General features: G+C 27.0%; 4 protein-coding genes across 8 annotated transcripts in view; 3 read left to right on the forward strand and 1 right to left on the reverse strand.

The window, feature by feature from the left end:
- The window catches only part of LOC141538520 (phytanoyl-CoA dioxygenase, peroxisomal-like), a 29,931-nt gene extending 29,233 nt beyond the window's left edge, over positions 1-698 (forward strand). For all 3 annotated transcript variants that reach the window (XM_074260053.1, XM_074260055.1, XM_074260054.1), the window contains 2 exons: positions 73-234; positions 558-698. In XM_074260053.1, the coding sequence (XP_074116154.1) occupies positions 73-234; positions 558-698 (303 nt within the window). The remainder of the gene's footprint in view (positions 1-72; positions 235-557) is intronic.
- Positions 699-721: 23 nt separating this feature from the next.
- On the reverse strand, positions 722-21,581 carry LOC141538518 (SREBP regulating gene protein). 2 transcript variants are annotated; one of them, XM_074260047.1, is made up of 4 exons: positions 21,433-21,581; positions 1,718-1,942; positions 1,246-1,458; positions 722-1,156 (listed from the first exon to the last, which is right to left on the reverse strand). In XM_074260047.1, exons 2-4 carry the CDS (start codon positions 1,937-1,939, stop codon positions 722-724), a joined length of 870 nt encoding a protein of 289 aa, XP_074116148.1. In that variant the 5' UTR covers positions 1,940-1,942; positions 21,433-21,581. The 2 variants fall into 2 exon arrangements, with proteins under 2 accessions (XP_074116148.1, XP_074116147.1); XM_074260046.1 differs by lacking the exon at positions 21,433-21,581 and adding an exon at positions 2,150-2,608.
- On the forward strand, positions 4,874-6,648 carry LOC141538521 (uncharacterized). The gene is made up of 2 exons (XM_074260056.1): positions 4,874-5,863; positions 6,204-6,648. Exon 1 carries the CDS (start codon positions 5,224-5,226, stop codon positions 5,842-5,844), a length of 621 nt encoding a protein of 206 aa, XP_074116157.1. The 5' UTR covers positions 4,874-5,223; the 3' UTR covers positions 5,845-5,863; positions 6,204-6,648.
- LOC141538511 (uncharacterized) overlaps positions 10,735-22,100 on the forward strand; it is a 29,535-nt gene continuing 18,169 nt past the window's right edge. The window contains exon 1 of one of the 2 annotated variants that reach the window (XM_074260034.1): positions 10,735-10,767. In XM_074260034.1, the coding sequence (XP_074116135.1) occupies positions 10,750-10,767 (18 nt within the window). In that variant the 5' untranslated portion in view covers positions 10,735-10,749. Of the gene's footprint in view, positions 10,768-16,364; positions 16,434-22,100 lie in introns of those variants that run through there. The other variant, XM_074260031.1, reaches the window with a different exon arrangement.

Here is a 22,100-nt window from a genome sequence, read left to right on the forward strand (position 1 = left end):
AAATTGATAGTTAAATATTTGATGTTTGACTTTTAAAATTCACTTAAAAGAAGATTAATATTTTTATGATAGGGCTTACCGAAATCCATGGTATGGATTGATTTAGAAATGGAACCTGGTGATACTGTATTTTTTCATCCGTTGCTTGTTCACGGCTCAGGGGTTAATAAATCAAATCGCACGCGAAAAGCAATATCCTGTCATTACGCATCCGCTGAATGTCAATATATTGATGTGAGTAACATTTATTAATTAAATTTAAAAAATTTATTCAGTTAAATTCTCTCTAGATATTAAAGATGTCAATTTTACTTTTTTTAATAAAAAAAATATTATTAATTTTAAGTTAAAATATTTTTTCTTCCTTCTTCAAGTTTGATATATTTTACGGTGGGTTTGTAAAGTTAAAGTTGTATGAAATTTTATTTTAAAACTATAGGTAATTTTTTTAATTTTATATTTGTTATTTTAATAAAAATAAAATTTTTTTAATTTATTTTAACCAACCGATAAAAAATATCAATACTTAAAAATTTTTATTAATTTTTTTTTCATAGATACGAGGGACTGTCCAAGAGCCCATTCGTAATGAAATATTAGAGTTAGTAAAAAAACGTTATCCAACTGCAGATATTGAATACAATGATGTTTGGCGTATGAAATCTTCTTTGGTTCGTGGAATTCGTTCTTCACTTTAATAATTAAAAAAAAAAAATTCTTTTTAATTATTCTGAAAATTAAAATGACTAATTAATGAAACTAATAAATAAAAATGTATATTGTTTGTATTATATGAAAAAGGATAATCGCAGGACATAGTTAAATTGGGGAAAAATAATGAAACTGTAGAAAAAGAAGTAATGACGCCTTTGTCGTCGTTATTATTATTATGATTGATTAGTAATGAATTACGTTCATTATTTTGATTATTGACATTATTGCCCGCTGGTAATAACGTTATGTAGCAATGTTTTGAATCTGGATCTTTGTATGTGTTTTCATGTCTTACGCTGGCACTTGACGTGCGACATACGGCAAGACATAATTGAAAACGGTCGAGATTGCGTAATCGCAATTTTATAACTTTTTCTATTTTACGTGATTTTGAGATGTCGTGGCGTCCTGATGCACCATGATAATCTTTTTTTGATCTTCTCTGTAAATTTGTAAATTTATTAATATATATATTTTTATATTCGTATAAATTAAAAACTAGGAAAATATAATTAAAAATAATATATTTACTTTAGCTGGATGTAAACAGCATGAAACGCAATATTCATAGATAGCGCAGCATCCTTGCGGGTTACAAGTTTCACAGCTGTATCTTTCGCGTTTTACTAAAGAATTATCACCGTTGTCTGATATTTTTTCTTGTTCATTTTTACAACAGCCTGTTGATAGAAGCTCTTGGCGTTTACAAACAAATCCTCGTTCATCGACTATCAATGATTTTCCCTGTTAAATAAAATTATTATAAGTATATTTTTTTTTTTTTTTATATTATAATGTAATTTTAATAATACATTTTTTTTTTTAATCTAAATTTTTAAATTCCTAAAAAAAAAATCAGTAAAAATAAAAATAAATGCTTTAAAAAATTTCCACTAACAATTTTCTTTAATTTTCACACCTGGAATTTTTTTATTAATTTTTTTTTTATAGTTACAGTGTAAATAAAGGAATTAATACCGGTAAAAATTTAAATATCAAGTACCTGAACAGAATTACGGCAGTTTTTGGTAACATTTTCAGTTTCATTAGTGTTAGCAAGTTGTTGGTTATTAGAATCAACTATACCGTCATCAGAGCCCACAATAATTGGCCAAGGAATATTTTTACCTGATGTATCATCATCTAGATCATCGTCTAGCGGTAAATCTTCATTGTCAATAATCATATTGTCATTATCCTCAAATTGAACTTTTGATACTCCCATTTTCTGAAAATAAAAATAAAATCCAATCAATAAATTCAAAATAAAAAATAATTATTTGTAAAAAAAATTATGAAAATTAATTTAGTAAATATTTAATAATTTTAAGAACTTTTTTAACAAATAAATTATGGAAATTATGAAAATTATAAAAATAAAAAAAAATTATAATAGTGACAGCTAATTTTAATGTTGTAAAAAAATTGCACTTACATCGTGAGATGATAATAATGATATTGCACAGTAAGTCAGTGAGAGACCAAATATTAAAGCAAGTACTATCCTGCGACGAAAGAGACGTACTATACTCCCACAAGTTATTGACATGCTTACATCAATAGCAACTATTTTTGAGTATTATATAAAGTAAACAATATACATATAGTCATAAAAAAACATATTAAATAAATGCCAGTTTTAAAAAGGCACCACAAAATTTGTGTGCACTCATTTTAAAATTTATTTTGTCATTTACGTTTTTACGTGAAAATAAAAAATTATTCACTTCATTAGTACTTATTTTAGTATTTAGTAATAACATTTAAATTAATTATTTTGTTTTGATTTATTTATCTATGTCAACTTTTATTTTTTTAGCTTGACACAATCTGACTGTCTTTTCGAGGTTACGTCAATTTTATTAATATTTTTTTATTGGTCGCTGTCAGGACCAATCAAAATTTAGGCGCGAAATTAATTTAAATTTAAATTTACGAAAATTACTGTTTCATTTTTTTTTTTTCATTAATAAATTAAGTAATAAATTAAATAAATCAGTAAATTCAATTACTGATAAATACATTTTACTTATTGTTAAATATGTTTTACTTGCAACCCGTACAGTAGAACAGCTCACTTAATGTAAGTAGTTATATTTTCCACAACAAGATTGCGCAGCATTTCGTATTTGACCCATGCAATCATTTTTTATAAATTTATACATTAATAAAACGTTAAAAAATCAATGAAAATTAATTTAGCAGATATTTGATTATTTTAAGATTTTTTGATAAATAAATTATAGCAAAAAAAAATTTTTTTTTTTAAATTGACATGTAGAAATTTTAAAAAATAAAAAATGCAATTTTATTAAAATAATTTTTTAGAAAAAATCTATTTGTTAAAAAAAAAAATTAAAAAATAGTTAATTTTAGTGTCATAAAAATAAAAATGATGAGATTTCTTGAAATTTTAAATTTTATAATTGTGAATTAATTTTTTAATAATGGAAAATTCACGTTTTTGTTTTTATAAAATTCTAATTCATTATTTTTAAAAAAATTCTAAATTTAAAAAAAAATAATAAACTAATCAACTGTTTGGCTAAAAAACCTTGTGAAGAATGCAAAAATAATTCAATTAGTATATAATGATCATTAGAAAAAAATTTATCGAGAGTTTTAAAGCCTAGTCTAACTTTTTCTAATTTAAATTTTTCAACCCTCGTCAAACATATGTCATCCTACCCCTACCAGTTTATTTATTTTTTATTCCTGACCTGGTTTCAGATCGTAAACGTCAAAAATAATGGGACACTGTACATTAGGTACAAGTAGGCGCCTGTCTAGGAAACCTTTCTTTACCCTCTTCATTGACTCAGCGGGGGATCGAGTCGCATTTGTAATGTAAAGACGCTGGTATTTAAGTTATCTATTTGAAGTAGACAAAAAAGCTGCATACAATTAAGTATTTGTCATTTTAAATTTTTTTAAAAAGTTAAAACGTGAAAAATTATTAATTATTACTAAAATAAAATAATTGAAAGTTATACTATCAATAGATATTTATACATTTATTACTTCGGCTGACTAAACGTTGATCTGCAAGTAGTGGAAGTTTTAAACTCGTCAATCTATTGTGAGTAAAATTATATCATACGAATTAAAAAAAAAAATTCTGTAGAATTTTATCAATTATTCCTCTTTATTATTTGTAAGAAAGTTGAGAGCATTTTGTAGAAAATTTTTCCAGCAACAAGTTTATTCCCCTAGTCGTTGATTGTTAGTCACACTTAAGAATGTAGGTGTAAAATGCGCACGAAGAATTTTCAAACTTACAAATCCTTTGTCAGAAGAAACTTGTAAAAAAAAAAAAAAAAAAACTGAGAAGATATCGAGTTTACAGCATCGAAACGTGACACAAAGACAAACTTTTATATCACCTTGTAAAATTAATAGAATAAGAGCTCGATTATTCTCTGCTTGATTTTTTTCTAAATTTAATTATTTTATAGACTACATTCTTTACAAATAAATTTTTAATTAAATTTCACGATTTATGTTTGAAGCATCAAGCACCCTTGATGATTATCTTGATTAAATTAAATTTTCTACAGACTTCTAATGTTCCATCTAACGCATTGGCAAATTAAGTGCCTGGAGCGAGTGAAGAAATTATTAAATTATGACATTTTTGGAATATACACAGTAAAAAATTTAGCGTCAAAAAATTTTGTGTTAAAAATTTTTTACTGTGTAGAAATGATAAATAATTAAAAAAGAATTTTTAGTTCAGCAGCTAGACAAAATAACTCAGTTTTATGATCTTTTTATTAAATTTAATATATTTTATTAAATTAAAAAAAAATTTATAATTTACTATTAATAAAAAATTCATAGACTAAAAATTACAATTTTATAAATTGATCATAAAAATAGTTCTAGCATATGAATTATTAAAAATAATCTACAAGCTATACAAAATAATTTATGGTTATTTTTATTAGTAATAATATAATTCTACTAAACTGACCCAAACACGAGTTTTAAAAAAATAAATGTCATTGTTTTAACGTTTAACGCAAATCGCAAGTGACAAGGTCAATTATAAATCTTCTATATGAATGAAATCTTGTTTCATACATAATAAACTTGTAATTTTATTACTTTATCGCATACTTTATATAACTGGGTACATGGTACATAATTTTTTAGTAACAGTTTATAAATGCGTCGATTAAGACAAAAAAAATCAGTTTTAGAAATGAGAAGAAAGAATTATTTTTTAAAAATTGCATTTATAATTTTTTAAAGCTTAGAATTTTTTAAATAAATTTTTTTTGGTATAATTTAATTGTTTAAAAAATTTTTGTTAAAGTTCTTAATTAGAAAGATAAAATAATTTACGTGACTGTATTTTTGTTTTGATGCCGATTAATGATCAACTTCGCGTCATAAAATAAAAAAACGACAATCGTGTTTAGTAAACAGCGTAAATAAGCGCAAAAATAAACAATTTGTCGATTAAGTGGATAAGTTTCTAAAAAAAAAAAAAAAATAATTAAAAAAATGGCCATGAAAATTATAGGCTGGGTGCTGGTCGCGGTACTTTTCTTCGCGTTAATAGCGATAGTTGCAGCTGTGTGTTTCATAATACCTTACTTTGAAGATAAAAATGAAGACGAGCGGCTGTATGAACTGAGCGACATGCAAGCTAAGTCACAAAAGGACGAGTCGGAAATCAAGAGAGATAAATTCATTGATAATTCTACTTGGCCGCCAGTTACACGGTTGCCTCCGATTATTCTCCCTCACTTACCGATAGAAAAAAAAATTTCTACTGAGTCAACAACAACCACCAAAAAAACGACACCAGTCGCGGATTTTAATTTAAAAAATATGAGCCAATCGTCGACTTTGCCCCGAAAATGGCATCACATTAATCAAACCGAGCCTTTGTATCCCCAGATTATCGAACCAGGAAAGTATCCAATAAAACAAGCTGACAAACTAGATTTTGGGGTTGAAGAAAAAACTACGCACAGAGCCTCAACACCGACCAGTCCTTCGACACCAAATAAAGCTTTAGACCAATTAAAATTGATAGATCTGGAAACTCCTAAAATTTGGTTGGTTCCCAAAGAGAAAAAATTGATGAAAAAACGAGACTCTTACAACCATAATGGTTAAGTTTAATTTATTTAAAAAGGTAATTAATTTTATTTATTACTGTAATTTTTTAAAATATCATTAATCTTTAAATTTTGAATGGTAATTGATATTTTTATTTTTCAAAGTTGTAAAAGTGAAAAATTTATTTTAATTTTGCTTCCAAATTAAATTATTGACACTTATAAACAAAAAAAATTTTAATTAATTATTGAAATGTTCAAATTTTAAATTTACAAAAGAAAAATTATTCCAAATAGCAAAATTATTAAAATATAAATAAGAAAAAATTTATTTTTTTTTGTACTCAAATGTTTACTTTCAAAAACACACATAAAAAACCATAATTTATGATCTACTAACTTTTCATACTTTGAAAGTTTTTAGTAAGAAGCCAGAGAACCTTTGTTCGTGTTACTGGAAGTCACACGTGAGGCTTTTCAATGCAGTCAACACCACAACATTGTATCCAGTAAATAAATTAAGAAATTCAAGAAAAAAACACAAATGTGCAGTAAAAGACTTTTCCTCGGTATATAGTTAGTTTATTTTGACATTGGTCATATGATTTATTTTCGTTTGTTCTTCGGGGTCATGAATAAAGTATGTTTAATGTTCAATAATATATTTTTTATGAGTAGAAAGCTTAGTGCGTTACGAATAAATGTTTACTTTTTTTTTTTTTTTTTTATGAATATCAGAGAAGTATTAGCATGAGAATTGACAAATGTGGTAACTAAAAATAGAATAATATATATTTATTTTATATTAATGCTAGTGAATAATTTTTCAGTCTGTAATATTCAAAAATTGTTAAATAAATAAATAAAAAATATCAAGTGTTCAGTTTAATTTTGTGCATAAATTTTTTTCCGTACGAGTTTTCACCTTCGAAGACAAAAATGTCCTCGGGGATGCCAAAACATTTTCTCAAGGCCCCTTTTGTAATTTATTACTCGGTTTTTTCGGTCTTTTTTTTTTTTTTTTTGTTAATGTTAAGTTTGTCAATGTTTTCCTTTAAAAAAAAAAATTACAAACAGATTGCAGGGTTAGTTTCCAAGTATTTTTATTCTTCTAAAAGTATTTTACTATAAAAAAGCTTTTAAAAATACGAAGGGTTTACTCTGCGATAAAAAAGACAAAAGTGGATTTTTATAGCTTCCTTTATTGCGGAAAAACAAAAAAGTATTCAGTCAACCGATCTAAACTAGCTATTTAACTAATTGCTACTATGAAAATGAGAGGTACGCCGATTGTTAATAAAATATAGACTCAGACAGCAGGACTAAGTATATAATTTATGCTTGCATGAAAGTGAACAGTCAAGTTAAGAACGCAATAAACTGACGGTATAGTAACTAAACCCTACTATTCTATTATTATATTTACTAAACTATCCGAGTTCTAGGGTAGACTTAACGGAATATAAGCGATAATACAAAAAGCTATGATACGAAAGGATTCGATAATAATAGACAGTTTTACCTCCAGTTGTCTTTTTTCTTATACTTCGAATTCTGCGTCCTGAAGACACTATAATAATATTTTATTGAGAAATCGATATTGAAGACATCGAACTGTTTATAGTACTCGCGCTAACTCGTGCTTGGCTCAAGAATATATTAAAGAAAACTTCACTTTAAGTTTTCTAATATTTATATTTTTTCAACCCCTTCCCTTCCTTAAAGTCTTTTTTTTTTTTTTTTTTCCCAAAAAATTTCTTCTTGCTCTAAAATAACTTTTTTTCATATTCTTCATTTTAAAAATAATTTTTTATTAAAAAAATAAAATTTTTCTATGTTTAACTCTTAAAAGTTTGACATATCTACAACCTGTATAGCTTCACTCTTTATAATATAGAGCTTCGATCTTTAAATAGCATCTTCTCGGACATCCTAACGATGAAGTCGATCGATGCTAATATAATCTTTACCACGGTTCTCACTTGAATCCCGAAACTCTCCTTTACCCGAGCCTGGAGCTATATATCACTTCAATACGGTATTTATTTGGCTTCTTGTTTGCTCTCCACCGCAATATAATTCTCTACTGCTACTTGTGTGCAGCGTTTAACCCACGTCATGCCTCAGAACTCCTATCCGGAAGTTTTATCGAAGAATGATGATACGAATATAATTTTATTGTGATGGATATTAATTAATATTTGCTCAAAAGCAAATTAATTGGATTGTGTTACAGCCAGCGTAACTATCCTTTATTATTAATTAGTACTGACTTTAAATTACATAAAAAAATGCTAAGAAAAGAAATACATTCATGATAAATAATATTCTAAATCGACCGTCAAATTACTTAATTACGTCCCCTTGCCCCTATCTAACGTTAGAAAAATGATAACGTAAAAATTATTATACTTTTTGTAGTCTATTAACCTTCGATGTATTTCCTCAGAGTTTTCTTTCAAAGAACTCTTGTTCTAACCGATACGTAGTAAATTAATAATTTTTAAACATCTCGGATTATTAAATTATCCCAGATTTAATCCAAAAATATAAAATTAAAAATAAAATGAATGAAACGTTGAAAAAAAAAAAAATAAAAAGAAAAAATTATTGCGTACATACATCACATTAAATAAAATATTTATAATTTTTTTTTTTTTTTTTGCGTATATAAATGCGAAAAAACCCACAGATAAATAATCATATTTCTTAATCTTAAATTAATACTTCAATTATAAACATATAAGACCTCTGAACTGCACCAAGACCTTACATTATTAGTTATTACCATATACCGGATACACGATTTCAAAACATTACACACTGCTCTACTATCCTCTGCCCTAGTCTCCCGAAGACCAATAAGGTATATACATCTATTTGATCTCGTTTTATACTCTTATCTCACTAAAAAAAAAAAAAAAAAACAGTTCTTTTATTTTCCAATCGAATAAACAAATAGCTTAGAGAAAAAAATCAAAATTAAAGACAATTTTAAGATAAAAAATCAAGCGCTGATTTTAATATTTAATAAAGAGCTTTAAGAATTTTTCTACTTGATTTAAAATAATCAAACTATTAAAAATAATATTTTTGGTCCAAAAATTTTTCTTTTAAATCAAAAGTTAATTTTTTTATTAATATTATTAATATAATTCCATTTATGTTACTCAATATTAGTCTATATGGTAATTTACTAATTTTCCCTGCATGAATTACTGTAAGGGTTTGTCGTGCTTTATGATATCAATCTTGTATATAGAGACAGTTACAGAATACCAATCATACGTCAAATCTAACTGGAAGCTTCACTTTCAGCGGAAACCCTACTAATCTTCAATGGACCTGAAGGGAGAAATCCGGTGAGCATTTAATTAGTTAAATTAATTACGTGATGGTCAATAAATTTTCAGTCAAGTTATTTCTTAACTTTTTGGATCTAAGTAAGAAAATTTTTAAAATAAACGAAAATATTTATCTGCAGAAATATGAATAAAAATTGAGTCAAAAAAATGAACTTAGATGAGCTTAAATCAATTGTTTTACTAGAGCAGTTAAGTTAATTTTTTCTTAACCGTATATATATATATATATATATATTATCATCCAAATTAAATTAAATACTATGAACTTTTATGATAAAACTGTCAATAAAAAAACCATGAAACAATATTTTATGATGATAGAAATTGTCACCAGTATTTTAAATTGGATGAGATGATAAAACAATTAGGCAACTCGAAATTGTCTTCGAGGGAAAATTAAATAATCAAGGTCAAGAGGTTTCAATACGTTAATTCTTATTGAGCATCGATAATTAAACCCCCTAAAAATATATAAACTCCGAAAAAATAGCAAACTTGGTCAGTCAGTTATTCAGCAAGTCTAAAAAAAATTAATATAATATAATTATTTAAGAATTCATGGGCATAATTCTAAATAAAACAAACTTTTATTGAAGATGGTCAGTCTATGATGCATAAATTATCTTTACAATTTGATACATCATTGCATTTTATTTTGCAATAAGAAAATAATGTCCCAACTATTTCTTTTATTGAGTTATTAAGCTATCATAAATTTATAATGATACAATGTACATATTATTATTTTTTATTATGCAATGAAATTTAAATTTATTCGCACTTAACTATTAGCAAAACTTTATGAGAATAATTTTAAAATTTTATAAAAATCGCTCTATTTATTTAATTGTAAGGCATTCAAGGCGTGATTCGATCAAACCCTGTCAATTGGTTTTCCACTGTTTATCTTGGATCTTGAAATTACTATTCCACCGCATCGCTGAGGATCTCATTTGTATGAATTACAATACTAGTTTGTTCATGCATCAATATTTTTTTTTCTTCTCTTGAGAAGCTTTTTTGCTAATTCTAACATCACTTTAACCAACGCGTTTCTCTCTAAATAATTATTATGAAAAATAAAAATAATCAATGATAAGCGCGTGCGATTCTTGACACGTGTTCTAAAGAGTCTGACGCAATTACTGTATGAGAATGACAGAATTCAAAAGCACGCAGTGATTATGTTATCATAAAAAAATTGTTTTGCAATAACTTAAGCTTGAATACGAACTTTCACTGACTTATCTTCTCTGAGTTATTAGCTTGGTATTATTATCAAAAGGACTCCTATTTTTAATCACGAACTTTAGCCTCTGTCATTTCATCGAAGATCAGAAATAAATCACCGGAAATCTACTTATACACTGATAAATTAATTTATAATACTTGATAAGTTATTCAGACTATACGCATGATTGAGTAACAAATTGGATATAAAAGAGTTTCCTGACTCTTCGATCGTATCAGTATTTGAGTATTCTTACTGCTCGATTCTTACTGCGGATTCTCAAGATCTATTTTATATTTAAAAGCTTTTTTATTCTTCAAACTAACGTTTTTATATTGTGTAATTTATACTGAGATATTTACTGAGAATGAACACTTATACGCCAGTAAGTATAAATTTAATTTTTTTATAAAAAAAAAATGTTCTTGTCATTTTATTTTTTTTTTTTAAATCTCGCATTTTTTTGACGAAATTTCTATGATTGGTAAATTTGAAAAATATTTTTTTAATTAAAAAATTTTTTATACAAATCATTAAAAGAATAAAAATAAAAAAATTGATCAGGATTTATTTTATTCTGATGATTGAACAAACGTAAAAAGAAAAGAGGAGCGTGAAGATAAATATCACCCTAAAAGGGAAGAAACTATCTCACTTTAAACTAACGCATGTCAGGAACACGCAGATAGAACCTGTGACGTAGAATCAAGGCCACAATCCATCCCTCATGACTCGACAAGCTGTTGGACCGCGGAAAAGTGAGAGGTCATGGAGGGTTGCGATAAAAACTAAGATTTCTTAGTCCTGCTTCTACGCAGAAGCGAATAGAAAGGAAAAATAGTCCAATGTCACGCTACCACTCCTCGAAAGTTCTTCAAAGTACGCTACAAAAATGCCCAAATCGATCTTTGAAGATCGAAGAAATTTTTAGAGGAAAAATGGAATAATAAATATTATTCAAAATAAAAATTTTTAAAGCTTTTCACAACAATTATTGCGTTGAAATTTGCGTGAATATTTCCCCTTCTAAGGGTTGAGGGCGATCGATCACATATAAAGGACACGCGCGTTCTACCTTGAATTCAGTTGACAGATAGTGTCTGAATCGCACGGGTAAATTCCGGTATTCAACCAACAGGTGATTTCAAACTGTTGAATTTAGTTTTTTCTTTTTTAGCTATTTTGAGTATTTTTTTTTTTTTTTTCTTGAGCAATACTTATTAAAATATAAAGATCTTATAATTATAAGCAAGTGTTCGTTAAAAATATGGTTTTTAACTAGTCCTAAAAAAATGGCGGGAAAACTATGTCCGAAGTTAAAAATAAAAATTTTTCGAGAATCAAATCATTCGCCAATTGTAACAAGAATATCTATAATACGAAGTCAAGATAGAAAAAAGTAAGTTTCATAAAAAATAATTGATTTTACTAAGTGGCAACAAATTAATTAGAAAATTTGTTTTATTTTTATTTATCATTTGAATAAAAAATACGCATGAATGTTGGCATGATTTAAAAGTGATTAATTTTTTTTTTATCTGCTTAAAATTACACCGGTAAAAAAATTTGTTTGATTCAAGAGTTAAAATTTTGAATTAAGCATGAAATAAAAATCAATAATAAGCTCAAATTGTGTTAAAAAAAAAATCTTTCTGAATTTTTTTTAAGAGATATCGATAGTCATTACTCATCACTTGTCATTATCCACTGTATTTTCATAAACTAAAAATAGAATCCTCACATTTTCATTTCATAGAATTAAATAAATACTATATACTTTAGAAAATGTATCTCGTGACAAGACTAGCGTGTTCGTTTCCAAAAGTTATCATCATGCATATTTTTTGCCTTTCCTACCGACTTTTACACCGGGAAGTTAACTTTCTCTTTGCTGATTCATTTCATTCAACCCTACCTATTATTTTTCAACCCAACATTTGAAAGTTTTATTTTCATTTATTTTCACCAAATGCTATTTTTTTGCGAGCCGGAAAATTAATCATTATTTTTGCGGAGCTTAATTTATTTTATCGTTAAAAAAATTTTTAGTAATTTAAAAAATTTTAAAAGTATTAAGAGGCTCACTGCATTGTTTAGATAAATAAAAGGAACAATTGAAATGTTATGAATGAGTGCAATGTATGCAAAAGAAGCAATAGTTAAAGCGCAATTAGTTATTGTGCAAGGTATTAATTTTTTTATCAATACCTAGACAGTTTTTACTCTCAAATAATTCATGCACTGAGAAAAATTAAATTTACTCACAACTTTTGGACCGGTGCTTTTACAATTCGTATCATTTTGAGTTTTACAACCTAAAACACATTTATAAAGACTGAAATTAGGAACCTAAGTGTGTTAGTAGGTCTAATAATATTTATGCACTATCCAGAATTAATTAAGTTACTGTATGATTACATTTATCAACTATTACTGAATTTGTATCATCGATTTAATTAAAACCTGCAAGTAAAAATTCAATATAATATTCATTTGTAAAATATACTTAATAAATAAGCGTAAAATGATCAGATCGTCAAGGAATAAATTTTTTATCCGTGAAATTAATCTACTATTTAAAAAATAATGTGATGCAATACTATCAACAGCTACTGTACATCTTCTAGTAATATCCCAACTTAAAAAGGTATTCAATACAACAAACTCAGTATTGACATCATCTGCAGAACCACTTGTCCTTTGAATATTATTATAATTCAATGTTTGAGATTTTATTCACATCAAAACAATGTCGGTGGTTCGAGTATTTACCAAAGACATCTGTTGGTTATTGTTCTGGAGCCTTTTGTCCAAATTAAATTATCAACTCGACTGTCTTCGCATATTCGCAAAGCCAAAAAAAGCAATAGCATTAATCTCAGTGGAATTCAAAAATATTCTTCTTTTTAATATGCTCATTTTTACGTTGATATCCATTTTTGTCTTTACGATAGCATATTTTTTTTTTTTGTTGGAATTAAAGAGTAAACATTTTGTCCCAAACGATTTTATTAGCTTGGGTAAAATCTTTTTTTTTATTATTCATTCTCAGAGTTTTCTAATAATACAACAGTGATGTCATCTTCGGAAGCGAGTGATAACAGTAACCTTCTGGTAGTCAAAATTTGTGTTTTATAAGACAGATAAAAGCAACGGCTCGGTTTTATTAGCTATTTTAGTAAACGTTTGCCTTGCGTTGATAAGATGACATGATTCTTCCTATTCTCACAATCTTCAATCATTTAAAGACAATTAAAGATGTAGTGTAACGTGTAAGACAGTGTATCTTGCATTAGACTTCTGCGTTGAAGCTACAGCTTCAATTATCTGTAAGTAAAACCAATATTACAATATATCTCTTTATTGCAACAAATTTTACTCTTTTCAATTTGTTATTTTTTAATTGTTATAATTTAAATAAATTTCACCATCATCAGGGATTATTTTAATTAAAAAAAATTGTCTTATCCTCAATTAAAACAGTCGACAATCCTATTATGTATCTTTACAAACGATAACTTTATAATGTATCATAACAACCTTCAATCTTCTTACCCGAACTTACAAGAAGCATCTACAGTAATAAGGTAATAACACCAAGTCTTCCAAACAAAGCAACGAGTGGGTTTCAATGTACCTCTGTGAGCATTCATCCTCAATCTCTTATAAAACTACCTTAAAATGTTTAATTTATATCTTAAATTAATTCCGACAATTATAAAACTACGGTACCGAGATATTTGATTTTAAGTACGTAGCATAGTGGCCAATTAAAATTTAACGACTGTTCTTTAGTATTTATACAAAAGAATTTTAATATGATATAATATTTATTTCTTCTTGTTAGTAACTTTAAAAAATTATTTTTTATCATAAAATAATGAAAAGAATTTATTATAAAATAATATAAAACGTTTAACTGTCTTTAAGATGGCCCGAACACCTCCGTTATCTTTACAGCATTAAACAAAATGCTAGTTCTTGATAAGTAGGTACTATGAAAACAATGTTTGACACATTCTACTTCAGCTTAGTCTAAATTATAAATACCCGTAGACACTCTGGAAAAAAAAAAAGCTGTCAGTTATTCATAACTTTCTTTTATCTACAAAATTGTTATTGTCCAAGTTTACCATAACACAAAACGCAGAAAATATGCAATAGTATTAATATAAATCCATATTTCTTCACTAACCCTTTCTTTGTACTCTGCAGACCAGCCGTATGTCTTGGTGAAATGTTTCAGGATATGATGCTCAATATTAAATATAAAATACTTATTGATATTTTCGTAGGAAAATACAGTGTACTTTTTTCTCTAAATATACGGTGTCTGCATTAAAAGACTAGATAGTAAATTAATAATAAGCTTGTGTCGAGGCGCAACACCCCTCTTGTATTTGGTAAAAGTAGCGTGACGACTACTCTCTCTTGGGCTAGTGAAATACGTTGAGAAGGGATCATACACCTAATTTACAGATAAACAGTGCAGCTTAAATTACAGTGTCTGCTTCGCACGTGAAATTATACGAAGGGTTCTTTTTATCGTACATATTCCTACCTGACTCGATAGAAAACACCTTATTTAACCCTTCTATCAGTCAGTTATACCTTTCTAGTATCAAAAATCGATAGGAAAATCAATGGAATAAATTCATGAATTTTACTTCCAATAAATATATTTTTTTTTTGTCCTAAAAAAATGCTTTTACGTGACGGGTGAAGAATCAAACTCATTTAAATGTGCATATTCTCTTCCGTTGTTATACCAGAGTTTTTATATTAAATTTTATGTAAATCCCACATTAAGTGGACGAGTTGATGCATTCAAACAGATTATTTATTCATCATTAATATACACTATTTACTTTTTCAAAAAAGTAACCAACTAAATAACCGGAAGGATATTTTATTTCTTCCCGAATTAAAAAATTTTCTTTTAAAAAATTCTTATTAATAATTAACATATTTTATTCATTATTTCTTCCTAAATTTTAGAATCTTTTGTCAAAAAAATTTTGATTAATAATTAACATGATAAACTAACACACAATTTGTGAATTAAAATTTTTTATTTGACGATTTGTTATCTTGTTTAAATCATAATGACAAAAATAAAATTGTAAGTTGAGAATTTCCTAAAATAAATCAGTTTTCACCCAAAAATCAAAATTTAAAATTCTGTCTTACTCACATCGAGGTAATTGCGCCCATTCTATTTAAAACTTAACAATTTATAACGAAGAAAAAGTAACAAAGTATAAAATAATGAAAGAGTACATGCGTACATTGTTTGCTGGCTTACATCGCACTCGTACGAATTGATAAAATATTCTCAAAGGAAAGCATGTAACTTTTAAGGAGTTATTAAATGTACATGTGAGCTGTCACAAAACATCTGTCAAAATTGATACAGCCGTAGGCACTTTTACTTTTTTTAAACTTTCGCGTTACGCACAATCATTTTTTTAATTTTTTCCATAAAAAGTTTTTACTTCGATTATTTATAATAATATGCATTGTAAATTATCTCTCCCCCAATTTTACGCTCAATTGTGGGTTAGCGATAACAATTAAAAGTTTTTTTATAAAAATCTTAAGCAGGGTCGTTAACTATTAAGTTATGCCAGTTTATATTCGTAAAAATTTTTTTTTTACTTAAGTATCATTACGTTCCGAAGAACATGTATATATACTTAGAAAAAAAGTCTCACTTTAAAAGTTTAATGCCGTGAGGGGATCGTCATACGCCACCGCATATGCAGGGGTGGGAATAAGGTTCACTACACAAGCTCGTCGTGGAAATAAATAGAGGATTCTTCGTCGGTGAGGGTCAGTTTGATAGATATAATCCCGTCAAGCAGGTCGTTCTATTATTTGTTAAATATTACTTTGGGGCGTATTAGCGTTTGATTATTTTAATGCAAGGTGGAATATTTATTCATTTTCGCGGTAATAGTTACGTTTTGTGGAGAACGTTTATTTTTTGTCACTGTCATGGCTTTTCACGGTGAAAATTGTGGGGAATACCAAAAGTTTATTATTATGAAGGTTAGACCATTGTTTTTTATAATTAAAAAAATTTTTTTTTTAATTTTTAATATGATGAAAAATTTTTTTCTCACCTCCGGGCGGAAAGCGTCAATTTTGCTCCCGCTGCGCTAAACGAAAATGCCGCTTTCCGCTTCCGTCGAGGAGAAAAATAGTATACACACCACGGGCAGTAAATAAGAAAGCCTCAGATCACATGTTTATTGACCTCGGCTTCGCCTCGGACAACAATTACATGTGATCTGAGACATTTCTTATTTTACTGCCCTAGATGTGTAAAATACTATTTATTTTTGTATATTTTACCTGTCAAAAAGTTCAATTTTCGGTGATTAAATTCATCAAAAAAAAATTCATATTTTTTTAAATTTAAACTTATTCATTTTCGGAGCAAATTAAAATGAGTTAAAAAAAATTAAACAGTTTAATTAATAAAATCGGTTGTAAAAATAAAATGAATGAAAGATGAAATAATTATTTTTTAATTTTGCTACCAAAAAAAAAAAAAAAAAAGTTTATCAAATAAAACGGAAAAAAAAAAGAAGATGTGATACTAACTACCGATAGTATTTTTTACTGTGGAATTATCGCGTCGACAGATGTTAATATGACATTGCTCACGAGTGTAGATCCTCGATTAGCAACCGTTAGACGTGTTACTACACGTGGTGTCTATTTATATCTATGAATTATATTTATATCTCTATATTACGTCACTTTTATTGACGGGTTCACCCTTTCGGTATAATTTTTTTTTCCTAAATTATCTAACTTTTTCTTTTTAAATATCTCCCAAAAGTGGTCACTAATTTGGAGTGATTTAAAAATCAAACAAAAAATTTTTTATTTAATCTAATTTTAATAATTGGTTGAAAATTAATCAAGCATTCAAGGTTAAAAAAAAAAAAAAGTTTAGAATAGTGACTTTTTTTTCTAAATAAAATTAATTTAGTATTTTTTTTTTATTAGCTCATATTACACAGTACTTTACTGTTCTCTACAGAAAATGTTTGGTCTTTTCATTCGTTTCAGTCAATAAATTTTACGATTTCTCAGATTTGAGTATAGAGCACTTAAACCTAGGACATAAAACGAATTGGAGACTTTATTTTTAACTTTTACTCTTTTTATTTTTTTTTTTAAATAAATAAATAAATCATTAAAACCATTTTACACTGTTAATGACATGACAGTGTATAGAAAATTTTATTCCAACTATAATTATAAAATTTATTTTCGCGGTACGAAAAAAATTTTTCCTCCTCATTTTTAATCCTCTTCATTTTCTACTGGACATGTTGAATATTTGCGCGTAAACATTCCGAAATCAAAAATTTATTTTATGTTTCATATCCATTAACCCCCGCGGGCAATATGTGTGTTAGCAAAACTGAATCTGCCTAGCGGGTTCCTGTTTACATTATTTTATATAAAAGAAACTTTTATTAAATTGCTCTAGCAGTTACAAAAATTTTGTTTGCATGTAAATGACAGTCTGTAATTAAAAATATCATAACATGATGTGACCTATAAATAATCTAGTTTTTTCCTCTTTCATTTTTATAAAATTGTATTTAAAAAAGTTAATAATTATTCACGATCGAAATAATTTTTTTAAATGTCACTTTTATAGAATTTTCATATTTTATTACGGATAATTTTGATTAATAATTTAAATCGATATCGCTTTTATCGTCCGAAGAGGCATTAAAATCACCGCATGGTCGACGCTGCTTTTATTTTTACATTAAAAATTGCAGTTCATCCGCAATTTTAATAAAATCAAACAAAAAAATTTCCAGATTTTTTTGTTTTATCTATTTTACTATTTTTTTTTCTTTGATTATCCTTGACTCACTTTGATTTATCGACTAATTTACAAATAGTTACGATATACAAATAATTAAAAATTAATTAGTTAATTTATTATTCGTCTAATAGTCAGCAATAAATAAATCAATTATAATTTTTTAAATTATAAATGAATTAATGAATTAAGAATTTAAAAAAATGAATTCTTCTCAACAATAACTAAGAACTCTTCCGATATTCAAAATAATTACGATAAAAACCGGCTCTATTCCCATTAATTGCATTAATTAAATATGTATTTTAACGACAAAGCCTAAGCCAAAATAATTGTCTTTCCGGCTACAATAGAGAAGTATAATTTAGTATCTAGTGTCCTTCCCTCGATTTAACAATCGTCATTATGTAATACTTATACAAAAAGAATTTAAAAGGAGAATTGCAGAACCAACTGTCAACCCTTGGCCATCAGTTTTAAAATATTTACAACTTCTAGAACTCGCGAGGAATACTGCACTTTTCTGTACACATTAGTCAATAAAGGGCGCTCAATTGTGTTGTTGCTAATTGCCACTCGGTTATAAAACATGAACTACTGAAAAGCCACGTCAGAGTAAGCACACATGCCGCGACTATAAATATTATAATTAACAATAATGTGTAAAAGGACAAAAGCTTTTATTTCTATTTAGTCTAGTGTTAAAATCCGAGCTGATACAACGTATTTTTTATTTTTTCGCACAGTGAAATTTTGTTTGAGCTAAAAAAAAAATTTTTAACTTTAATATTGTCTCAATTTTTGTGAATAATTATATTTTTAATTCAATTCGGTTTGAATTTAAAATAGATTATTATAATTAACTGTAATAGTGAAAACAATTACACAATTATTCATCGTTTTAGTTTTCATTTGTAATTTACTAGTGAACCTCCACCGGATGTGCTATTTATTTCACCCCTATATTTACCTACCAGTCATCACGTTATTAAGTAATAATATGTTTTCATTTATAACGAGAATCACGTTTCAATTTTAAAATACAATGAAACTCTCTTCATGAAACTAACTTTTATTCGATACCGACAAACCTTTTTGCATCTACAATTTTTTTTAACAAAATCAGTGGATTTTTTAATTATATTTTTATGGTATTTTTTATTAGCGCTACTATTAGACATTTTTTATTCGAAAAAAATTTGCAAACTTTTCATCAATTGAACTTTGTGCAAAAATGTTTTCTTCAAAGTGTAAATTGCCTATAAAGAAGCAGTTTTTGCGAAATTTTAATTCACTGTGAGTATTTTTGCGACAAAAATTACCGCTTCAATTAAAGTTTATCAGATTAATATGAAATGTATGAAAAAAAAATTGTTTTCAATTAATAATTTAAATAAAAAAGCTTTCTAGCTGTAACCAACTGTTGGCGAGAACAATCACTGAGACCGCCTTATAATCCCCTTCTCTTCGTATCATTTTATATATAACATTTATTCAACCCCCACTATAAACTCTTGCCACGCCTCTCAAGTTTGCGAATATCAGCAAGACTGAAGAAAAGCAACTTTTATCATTCAAAAAGCGAAATTTAAATAAATATCCCCGTAAGTGCGAATTGCAATCACACTTTTTAATGAGTGATTTTTATTTTTGCACTGAAAAAAAAATTACTTGGTTCGAAAAATAAATTTTAATAATTATTTTAGATAAAAAACATTTCTTTTGAATGAAATAATTTTTTTTAAGCGCATTTATTGATTTCTGAACTTTGTTAGAACTTTCTTCAGTCACCATACTTATTAATGAATATTAATGACGACCAGTTACTTTAAATTTAACTTTAATAGACTATATCGAGAAAACACTCGTCTATTGTTAGCAATAACCATTAATTATTATACCTGGCAGCTAAACTATCGTCTTCATTGTTGTCTAGCTGTTACAACTATTGAATACCTTTTGTAAATTTTATCTGGGCGGAGTGAATGAAGCCCTAGGCTTATAGTATCATGCTGTAAATATTTGCATAGGTTTTTCTCAACACATTTTTCCCGCAGGTATATTATAATCTTCTTATTCTTTTTGTAGTTTTTTTGTAATCTGAGATTTACCTTTTTTATCTTCTAAAGCAATGTCAAACAAAGGATAAGAACTTTACTGCTTAAACACAGGAGTTATACCATGTGTTTTCCTCTTCTCTTTTTTTTTTATCTACAATTTTCTCCAAGATCCTTTTTCGGCTATTCTCAGGTATCTTTTAACACTCCAATTTCGAGTGTGTTGTACAAGTTATAAGTACCAAGTAAAAATTAATAACAATTTTTTTTTAAAATGATATCAACCCATTGTTGCTTGAAAAAATAAAATTGTTAATTAGCTTAACGCGCTTCCAAAAAAAATTGTAATTAAATTTATACCTCAAACTGACCTCTCTTCTAAGGAGACAATTCAGGGATCATGCGCCCTCTTGTAATGGTTATCTTATCCAATAATTAAAATTCTAAAAATAAATTAAATCCTAAGTAAACTTTAGTAAAAATAAGTATAGTAAAAAATACTTTGACTATACTAATTCTCACTAAATTTACTCAGAACTCAGTTCGGCTGAACAGACCTAATGTGGCCTCAACATATAAACGCATTTCTAGGAACCTGCGACCCCACAATCTTTTCTACAGTAAATCTGCCTCATTATTACGTATCATTTTATCTTATAGAATGTTTTTTTTTTCCTCAACACCACAGTTTGACTCGAAAACTCTTGGGAGTCACATCGTTTTTTTTTTCGGTGAGCTGAAAGCCTTACTCAAGGTTAAAATTCGAATTACTTCAATATAAAATATTCTGTAGTTAATATAATTATTTATAAAAATATGATTTGCAATTTTTTAGAGCTTTTAAAGATGAAATTTTTAAATAAAATTTTCTTACTATAATTTTTTTGTTAAAAAAATTCTAAAAATTATCAGATGTCTCTCAACTTCAGTGTCATAAGTTAACAGACGATTGCTTAAAAAACTTTTAAGCAAAACTAGTAATGAATAATTCTTGTAAGTATATTGAATCATCGAAACTAAATTTTTCAACGCTCCTATTTCCATCTTAATTAAATTCCATAAAAATTTTATTTTTTATTTCAATCTTAACTAATTTATTGATATTAAATTTTATCTTGAACTTTATTTGACTTACTTTTGTTGGATGTGGTTAAACTTATTGAATCGACCTTTCAGTAAGTATAAAATTAATTTTTACGCCACATAAAATGAATTTATTAACGACCTGTCGCTTTTTATTATAATTGTATTCTTCATGCCTACAAGATTGCTTTTACTTTTTACTCGCTTAACTAGATAGTGCCTGAAACTAGTTAGAAACACCTGTTAAAATTTTTAGTGCGCATGCGCTGAACCCACGCATGCGCGTTGGTCATTTAGTAATCTGCTGATAACTTCAAGTTGCTGCATGACCAATAGAAAAATTTTTATATTAACCACAATGAAAACTTCAGTAATCTTCCTTAGTTTTCTAATAAAATATTTTTTTTAAATACTTTGAGGATCATAAAATTTATTATCTCGAATTTACAATTAAGTTCTCAATAGAGAAACGAAAAATATCTTCTTAAGATTAAAAATCTATTCAGATAATATAGTAATAAATGAAAAGTAGAAAAAAAATGTAAAAATCTTTAAAAAACTTACAATTGAAATCATAAAATTTAAATAGTTTGCTAACTTAAAGCGATGCAGGTAACAGCAGATGTCATTACTTGAATAAGCTCTTTAAATATTATTTTTTATGATCGTTACTTGGTAAGAATGTAACATAAGGTCGGGATAAGTTACCGAAGATTTCCC

Source organism: Cotesia typhae, unplaced genomic scaffold (assembly GCF_013202065.1).
Source record: "Cotesia typhae breed Kobodo isofemale line unplaced genomic scaffold, CoteBio_Ctyphae contig_22, whole genome shotgun sequence".
NCBI lineage: Eukaryota > Metazoa > Arthropoda > Insecta > Hymenoptera > Braconidae > Cotesia > Cotesia typhae.